Below are 9,832 nucleotides of genomic sequence, written 5' to 3' on the forward strand. Positions count from 1 at the left end.
GACAACTTATCATTCCTATAGTTTTCTACAAAACGATTTTGTGCGGTCTTTTCCAGATAAATACATTAAAAAAAATTATATATTTAAATTTATTAATTTTTGGGACAATATGTCATCCCTACAAATTTTCGGATACCGCAAAACATTTTTCCGTTCCCGCTCAACCAATAGAGATGATTTATCGTCGCTTTAGCTTTCGAAGTCAAACTTAATTTGTCAACCCTATAGCGACGACATGTTGACCCCATAGTGTCCTATATAGCGACAACATTTCTCGTCCCTATAGATTTCGTCTCTGTAGAGTTTTATTCCTGTAGTTACATATATCAATAACATAATTTGATGACGAACAGTTATGTCTATCGTAAATCAGAAATATCAATAATAGATGACATATCATTTAGGACGGACTTTTTGTCTATCATAACAATGCACTACTAGAAACTTGAGTTTCAGCTACGGATTTAGAGAGGGATTAAATCTGTAGCAAATTTTTGGCTTATAGAGACGGAATTACGAGAGATTTGTGACGGTTTAAACAATTATTTTATTTATTCAACATTTAGCGTATTAGAGAGTGTTTAGCGAGAGATCAGCTACAGATCTCACAAATCGGTGGAAAACGAAGGCATTTGGCGAGGGTTCAACGAGGGAAAAAAATGGTCGACTTTTTGGCCATTTTTTTAGCGAGAGAATGCTGACGGAGCATACGCACGTTATGTTTTTATAATTGACAATCCCACGCTGAAATTGATGCTCCGATTCCAGTTCCACGAAGTTTGTGTGAGTTTCCTTCCATCCCAAATCAGATTTGTCACTCCGATTGAACACGCTCTCACCCAAATCTAAAATTGACGACACTCTCGAGTTGCCACTTGCTTAACCTAATCTCACCCTCTCTGTTCAAACAATGACGACACCACGGACCATTGCAGCTTCCGATTCCGACAGCCTCCATATTTTTAAAATCTAACATTATTATTCGTTAACTTCCGATTTAGGTAAATCTCTTGATTTTATTTGCTTTAGTCATATATTAGGTTAGGTTTGGTTCAGTTGCACAAACGTTAGGGTTTAATTTCTCCATTTTTTTTTTATTTTTCAATCGTCATTCCTCTTATGATTTGGTGGTGTTTGGTGTTTGGATGTCCTCCTTTTGGGTTCTGGCTTCATATCGAGTATTCTTCATGTGCATCTAGTCTATTGTTAGGTTAGGAGACTTGTGAGTTTATATTGTTTGCAAAACCTGTAAATCCATGTCTTTTCCATGGAAAGCCTATTGATTTTTACTGATCGATGACCTCTACCTCTTAGTTATGAATGATATAAATGTAAATTGGAGCAGGTTCTGGTCTTTATCTGATTTTTCTTCCTACTACCTTAAGAGCATCTGTTCTGTTGGTTGATTGTGCCCACAATGTGAAGCTTATATTTGTGTATATTATAACACTCTCCATATCAAAACCAGCAATGAACAAATGGATTTAGCTGCACAAGTAGGTGCAACATAATATTATTTGATTGTTGTTGAATTAGAGTTGTTGATGATATCTTTCAAAGTTAGCTTTTAGAAAAAGTAAATGCTAAAATCACCAAGGATTATGTTGTGTGATTGTTGTGGATGAGAGCATTCGCATTAACACCATAATCTACTAGACTGTTTGATATTGTGTATTTTGACTTCAATGACAATTCATTTGGTCAAATGCAAAAGGGTTAAATGTAAGAAATAGCAAACTAATTTCATTAATCTGTTTATTATAGCATTGTAGTTTCATTTGTTCTCTATTAAAACATTTTAGTATTGTATTGATGTCTATATGATTCTAAAATCTAAATGGGTTGTCTCCAATTGGTAGCCTTCATGTGTGGAACACACAGCCCTTAATTTCCATGAAATTTGAACTTAAAACTAAAAGACAAAATTAAAGATCAAGAGTTATAATAAACAGCCCCAGTCCCAAGTAAGACTGATCAAAGACTTGAAAGTTTATGAACCCGAGAGGATATGTAGTTTAGTTGATGGGTAGGCTAATTACTAATTATTTAATATGTTCTTCTAACAGGTATCATAGAGAGCAAAATGAAAGTTATATTGAGTATACTTTCATGTATTTTTAAATTTAATACATGTAAGAAGCAAATTATCTATCATATCATAATGAGCATCTTAATTAAGGCTTAATTATGTATGTACATACAAGATGCACAATATAAATTAATCATCTTAATAATTAAAACATCATTAAACTTTCACAATTTTTTACATCCAATAACGAGCAAAAATAAGTTTTTATATAATAATACTCATATCAGTTAAGAACTAGTTATAGACATACATATATGAAGTAGAATCTAAGTTTGGCTTTTCTCTTTTCTGACCATTTTACCCCTGGACACCAATGCATGGATCTTTGCTCTATTTTGGTAACATGATTTCAGAAAGATTCACATAGTTTGTGTAAGAAACTTACTTGAAGAGAAAGATCATAAGCCCCTCTGCGGTTTTTTTTCTCTCTATGATTTCATTTTGTTTTGGAATTATATGGTAAATGACGAATTTGCCCTAAATTTTGTATTTTAATAGAAATTTGATAAGGGCCTAAGGGGGGATAAGATGGTCATTATGCTTGTTATTTTGTTTTGGAATTATATGCTTAGGTCCATGGAATTTACATTTTGCCCTTACGATTTTTTATTAGAGCATATCTAATCTTGGTAAAATTAGGTTTCATTCTGTTATTGAAACATCCAACTTTTATTTCATATCAAGGCCTTTTACTTTAAGAAATCTACCATTTATAGCATTGGACTTTCAGTTTTTTTCTTTTTCCTTTTTTTTTTAAATTGTATATTGCATTTTCAGAAATCAAATTGTTTATAGCATTTTACTTTTAGAAGTCTTTTAATGTATTGTCTTCTTTTTAAAGCTTTTTATAAATGCCTTTTCTTTGAAAAATCTTCCAATTTAGTATCCAGTTTAGTTTTCTTATTATTAGCACATTGTATTTTCAAAAATCAACGCATTTTAGTTAAGAAGTCTACTTTTCTTCTTTACTTCAGGAGCAACTATCTGTTTTGTATAAACTTTAGACTCACACAGAAGGACCCAATGAATGAGGCACGAAATATGAAACACGTGAAATGCTTGCATCATTGTTATATATATATATATATATATATATATATATATATATATATATATATATATATATATATATATATATATATTACATTAGATAACAAAAGATGATGAAATGACACTTTAGGTCCTTGTAGTTTAAATTTTCTGGAATTACATTTTTAGTCCCTGTAGTTTTTAACTTGCATGAATTACATTTCTGGTCCCTGTAGCTTTAAATTTCAGGAATTACACTTTTGGTCACTATAAAAGTGGGAAATAAGCAAAAGACACTTTTGGTTCGTATAGTTTTAGTTTTCCAGAATTATATTTTTGGTCCCTGAAGTTTTTAGTTTGCTGTCAGGGTGTCAGATTCAGCCCAAGACCCTTCAGGGGCCGTTGTATATGAGAAGTTCCTTCTAGGAGTGGTAAGAAGTTGCTATATTAATTATTTTCTGAAAAATATGTGATTGAGTATTAAGCAATATGTTTTTGTAGGCTAAATGTCTGCTGGATGCCTTACCGGAAAGTGATAAGTCTTTGAGCCGACTTTTTAGTGATGCTCCTTGAAAATATATTATGTGGAAAAGATATCCGTGATGGGGACTGTGTCACCCAAGGTCTTGGTTCTTTATGGAGCTTGATTTTAGGGCGTCCTCACCAGCGTCAGGCCTTTTTGGATATTGCCTTGAAGGTTAAATTTTTTATTTTAGGGCGTCCCTGTAGCTTGTTTTTGTATTTTCTATTCACCACATGCTTTCATGTATTTCTCCTCATTTTGATGCATCCTGAAATGCAGTGTGTTGTTCATCCGAAAGATTTTATCCGCGCAAAAGCTATACGACTGGTAAAACTTTTACATTTTTTTTTGTTTTGTTTTTTTGATGCACAAAGTCAAAACTACTTGATGATTGAATTTTTGTTGTAAAAAAACTTTATGTAATTAATTTCATCTGGGAGAAAATCGAGGATTTTGCCATAAACAAATTGCTCTCGGCTGTTAACAGAGCAGTATCAGGTGCTGAGCTGTCAGTTTGTGGGGCCAATGAGCAAAGACCTCAATGGCAGGTGTGCTACTACTATGTTTTGTTTAATCATCAGTAACTCTTGTAATACGAATGGTAATGGAAATTGAAATACTTGATCCATTTTCAGATGGGAAATCAAGAAACATCAGTCAGTAGGTCTTAATGTCACCTGCACAAGCTCAACAACACCTTTCTTTGTTAATTTGTTTTTTGCTTTGATACAAATGATGACTTGCCTGTGTTTTGTTTTATTGTTTCTGTTTCTTATATTACATACTAATAATGTTGATTTTTGCAGAGACCTCGTCTTCTTCAACTTGTATTTGACAAATATGATCATGCTCCAAAGGCGGTTAAGCAGGTGGGATTTTTTTTCTTTTTCTTGTTGAAATTTTGTGATAAACAGATTTTTTAATTAATTTTGTTTCACTTTCTTCTTTCGGATATAATGCACAGGCTATTCATCGCCATGTTCCTATACTTATTCGGGCTTTAGGCCTATCATATTCAGATTTACTCTCCATAATATCTTATCCACCTCATGGAAGTGAAAACCTCCAAGGTATGGGAAGACTGTATGAAGAAACTTGTTAAATTTGCTAAAGGACTATCCAAACTCGCAAGGTTTGTACTTATTAGAGGTAATATGATGTTAACCATTAGTATTTGATGTTTTTGAATGACTTGTTAACCTTTTGTATTTGATGTTTTTGACTGTTTTGAATAATATTTTATAGGAATGAGAACCAAAGATGATTGGATAAACATGAAATGAAGAGAGCAGCTAAAATGTTATTTTGAAGTTATGTTTTGTGAAAACTCATTTCCCGATATTTATTTTGAAGGTTAAATTTTTTTCTGTTTATACCTCTTTTGTAGACTTTAGATTTCTTGGTGTTAAAATGCTCTCAACCGTTGGGAGTTTGATGTTATGTGGATAGTTTTGTTTTTGGATGTTTTTTTAATGATATTTTGGTAAACTTTGATGGTTTTGGTATTGTAATGTTTTGTTGTATCATTATTTGATTATTTGATGTTTTTTAGTATAATAATTTGATGATTGTAGTATTTTTTCTTTTAGAATCATAATAAAACAAATGATATTACAAGTTCGCGATAGATTTTTGGCGACAAAAAAATAATAATTTAATGCATGATATTTGCAAGGGATTAGCTACGGAAAAAAAAAATCACGTCTAAAGTTTGCGACGGATCAATGACGGAACAAAAAAAATTAATGTCTGAATTTTGCAAGGGATTAGCTATGGAAAAAAATCATGTCTAAAGTTTGCGACAGATCAGCAACGGAAAAAAAAAATTAGTATATAAATTTTGCAAGGGATTAGCTACCGGAAAAAATTGATCACTGAAATTTGCGACAGAACAGCGACGGAATGACTTTAACAAATTTTGTCGCTAATGCCCTGAGTAAACATATTGAGTGACATTTAGCGACGGATATTCTGTCGCTACATTTGTCGCAAGGAAAAACTGATCCGTCGCTAAAACCCTCGCTGAGAAATTAGCCACGTTTTAATTACCTATGGAATGAATCCATCGCTGAACCATCGCAAACAGCCTTTAGCGACGGATTCTTCCGTCTCTAAAACCCATGTTTCTAGTAGTGATTATGTATGTTATAATTTGTTTAATTGTTTGTCATTAAAATCATTTTTTTCTAGTAGTGCTATTAGAATTATGATTAGATTTCGAAATTCAATTATGTTAGTAATATATTCAAAACGCTTTCCAAAAAAATTCCAACAAAGCCCAATAAAAAAAACTTTATCATAAACTAAGGTATGGTTAAATATTTGTGACAGATCCTTTTAGCAATACAGCAACAAAAAATTTCATGTAATTGTGACTAAATATTTCAGATGGTTGGGTTCTTTTAACATTATAACAACATGAAATTATGTATGTAATTGCGAAGCAGAATTTACGTGGCCTTTCCAATGGAATGCAGATGGATTTCAGCTTTTAACTGTTTCCGACGGACAATCACGGACTACGAACGAATGTCCTTACCGATATATGTCACCTTTGCATGTTTCCGCCAGAATTAGTTAAAGTTTAGATCGACCACAACACTCGATCCCTCTTAAACCTTCTCATTATCATTACTATTTACTCCTTTGACAACATTAGGATAGGAACCACTATGAATGCTTGTCGATTCCACTGTATGCATCAGATATGACATCCTCACCTCATTAGGTTTTGTTTTCCACTCACTTATGACCCTAGAAAATAGAGGAATAGATGCAAACAATTTGTGAAACCCAAATGATGTGTCAAAAAATTCTTTATCCAAGTCATGCACCCCAGTCTAACGAACAAAACCAAATTGTTTGCATATCCTTGACATCTTTTTTGCAATAAACATGTCAAATGCCTTTCCAATCCTACCACACACCATTCATATGTCATTGGATTCAACTGAAATGGGAAATTTGAATATAAATCGAGTGAATTTTAGAACTTAAAGGAACATGTCCTGATGATTCTCCTTGAGGACAACTTTGATTCTCGAGTAACACTTTCCTTCCTCTTGTATCGTACATTAATTGTCCTATCTTCATCAGCCCCACAACGTGAACCAGTCTATCAATTGCAGCCTTCAGTCTAGTTCATAGCAATCAGATTAACCTCCATCCCCCCCGAGGAAGAAGTTAGTCGGAATCAAAGATGTTGCCGCCATATAGGGATTTGTGTAAAAAATACTAGCTTTTTATCATGTTTGTCACTATGTCAAAAGTGTAAGGAGTGTTTAAATTGATAAAATAAAACCATGACTTTTTTTTTTTTGTTTTTTTTAAATCTAGAAATTTTCATCATGTTTAAAGGCCCGCTAACTCCATTTAAAAATAAAAAATAAAAATAGCTTTTACGTGATGAACTTTTGTTGTCTACAGATGTATAACATATACTGAATATGACATAGAAATATACAATAACATTTAGATTATACAATTAAAATGTTTTTCTGAAAACATGATTATATATGCAATTAAAAACAACAATGCAAATTGTCGCATTACAATAAGGAAGTAATTCAGTAAACCATATGATTCATTTACAAGTTTTGACGTTATGAAACATAATTAAAAAGTATATTTATTTCGAATGATCTGTGATGTTGATGTGTGATTAGCTTATTCGGCGACATAGAGTGATTCCATCACCCACAGGAAGCTGACAGATCTCTACTCTTGGATCAGCAGCAAGGGCTTTGTTGAGCTCTAACACGAAGTCTCTGTAATATCTAACATACTTCCGAAGTGGGGCATCTGCGGGTGCCACCAAAGACCCATTCCAAAGGGTGTTATCGTAGCCAATCACTCCCCCAATTTTAACAAGATCGATTAACCTTTTGTGGTAGTTAAGGTAGTTGTCTTTATCGGCATCCACAAAAATGAAGTCAAATGATCCATGGAATTTTGCATCTTCTATCATTTGGTCAAGAAGAGGAAGAGCAGGACCTTCTCTAAAGTCAATCTTGTGAGCAACACCTGCTTTCTCAATAATCGGAAGGCCAATTTCGTAATTTTCACGGTTTATGTCCAAAGCCAATATCTTTCCATCTTCTGGTAGAGCAAGCGCAGTAGAAAGAAGGGAATAACCAGTGTAAACACCGATCTCCATCGTGTTCTTAGCGTTTATGAGCTTAAGAAGTAAGTTCAAAAACTGTCCTTCATCAGCAGATGTCGTCATAAGATTCCTGCATTTAGTAGTACAAGTAAAACAGATTAGACAACGAAAAGCACCCACAATGGTAATCCTGTTACGTACTCATAATATGTTATAACATTAGGAAATGCTTGCACTTATGACTTACCAAGGGTGTTTAGCAGTGACCTCACGAAGCTCTTTCATGGATTCTGGCTCTCTCGGGTAAACACTGGTTTCAAGAATGTATTGGTAAAGTGCATCGCTTTGAAGGAGACTCTTGTGGCCAACTTCTTGGTGTTTTGCAGGCTGAATTTCTCCTGTGGCTGCCATTATGACTTATGAGGAATCTCTGGTTTGTGAGTATGAAATGGAGAGTGATTATTAATGGTGGGTTTGAAATGGAAGGATGGGGCTTATGAGATTATATAGGGAGTGGGCATGGAGTATCGGAAGGTGGTGGAGTGGTGCGGTTGTGGTCTTGTTGGTGGGGTTGGTGAGACTTGAGCTTTCGTTGCTGATGTGGACTTCGCCAACCATTTTGGAAACCAAGAGTTGGTAAAACCCACTTGTTTGATTTTATTTTTATTTTTTATAATAAAATTATATACTGTATCAATTTAGTTGAAAGGATATATAAATATTGCCCTCCATCTTTTTTCCCCTACTACCATTTGCCCATTTCTTTTTTCTCTTGGAGATGGTGCATCAAAGTCTTTTTCATTGTGCATTAAAAGATAGATATATAACATGCATGATTCTAATTTCTAAAGATGGAGGAAGAGAGTGATTAATGTGGCGATGACGTAGATGAAAAACGAAGTAGAAGTATAATAGATACTCTAATTATGGAACCTATTTTTTCCTCAAATGTCTTTCAAAATACTAATTAATATAATACAAATTTAGTTTGAATTCATATTTTTAGTATTTATTTTTTAACTTTTTACTAATATAAATAATATAAGTACCATCATAGAGAACACGTTAGTTATGAATACCATATTGATGTCACTGTTTTATAGGAAAATGACTTTTTTTAATATACAAGTAGTTTCCTCTTAATATATTTGGTACATGCATGGATGCATTGAAGACCTTTTTCTTATATAAAAGACTTTAGTGGTCATATTTTTTTAATTTTGATTCAGATTATTTTGAACTACTATCCACCTTTTTTTATTTCATTTTTAAGGGAAATAGTTCCCTATTATTTCCCTTAATTGACAAAAGCAAGCAAAACTCAAAGTTTGACCATCTCAACTCAAACATAAAGGTTTGCGTGGAATTCCCTTGTCCCTCATTCAAAACAATACACAAAATATATAGATACATAATAGTTAACTTACCTAAAATACAGGAGGCTAAATAGGGAAGAATATATACACGAATATACAACAATAATAGTAATGACTAATATACCCCCTCAGTTTGAGCGGGAGGAGAGAGGACACTCAAACTGGACTTGAAGCGCTGAAAAAGCTGTTTTGGTAGGCCTTTGGTGAAGATATCTGCATATTGATGATCAGAGGGAACATGAAGGACTCGGATTCTTCCTATTTGAACGAGTTCTCGAACAAAATGGATGTCGATTTCGACATGTTTTGTACGTTGGTGTTGCACGGGAATGTCAGAGAGATACATTGCAGAGATGTTGTCACAATAAACGATTGTAGCTTTAGTGATGGGCACGTGCAGTTCGAGTAACAGGTTCCTAAGCCAGCTTGTTTCTGCAGTGGCGTTTGCAACACCTTTGTATTCAGCCTCTGCACTAGAGCGAGATACTGTAGGTTGACGTTTTGAGGACCATGAGACAAGGTTGTCTCCTAGAAATACACAATATCCAGATGTAGATATGCGAGAGTCGGGGCACCCCCCCAATCAGCGTCTGAATAGGCAGTGATGCGTAGGTTTGGGGATGCATGAATGTGAAGACCTTGATCAATGGTGCCTTGAATGTAGCGAATAATGCATTTTAACGAGTTGAAGTGGGGTTCCCTTGGTGCATGCA

At 33.8% G+C, this 9,832-nt stretch overlaps 1 protein-coding gene across 1 annotated transcript; it reads right to left on the minus strand.

Moving 5' to 3' along the window:
* Window positions 1-7,088: 7,088 nt before the first annotated feature.
* LOC111876731 (caffeoyl-CoA O-methyltransferase) lies at window positions 7,089-8,228 on the minus strand. Its single transcript, XM_023873306.3, has 2 exons — window positions 7,991-8,228; window positions 7,089-7,873 (listed from the first exon to the last, which is right to left on the minus strand). The coding sequence occupies exons 1-2, from the start codon at window positions 8,152-8,154 to the stop codon at window positions 7,303-7,305; spliced, it is 735 nt and encodes a 244-aa protein (XP_023729074.1). The 5' UTR covers window positions 8,155-8,228; the 3' UTR covers window positions 7,089-7,302.
* Window positions 8,229-9,832: the final 1,604 nt, after the last annotated feature.

This window comes from Lactuca sativa, chromosome 2 (assembly GCF_002870075.4).
Source record: "Lactuca sativa cultivar Salinas chromosome 2, Lsat_Salinas_v11, whole genome shotgun sequence".
In the NCBI taxonomy this organism is placed as follows: Eukaryota; Viridiplantae; Streptophyta; class Magnoliopsida; order Asterales; family Asteraceae; genus Lactuca; species Lactuca sativa.

What these genes read in the sequence shown, in the direction of transcription:
- LOC111876731 (XM_023873306.3), bottom strand. Translation starts at nt 8,154, where the DNA reads ATGGCAGCCACAGGAGAAATTCAGCCTGCAAAACACCAAGAAGTTGGC. An exon ending in GTCACTGCTAAACACCCTTG is followed by an intron (nt 7,874 to 7,990) that starts GTAAGTCATAAG and finishes TACTAAATGCAG; the next exon opens with GAATCTTATGACGACATCTG.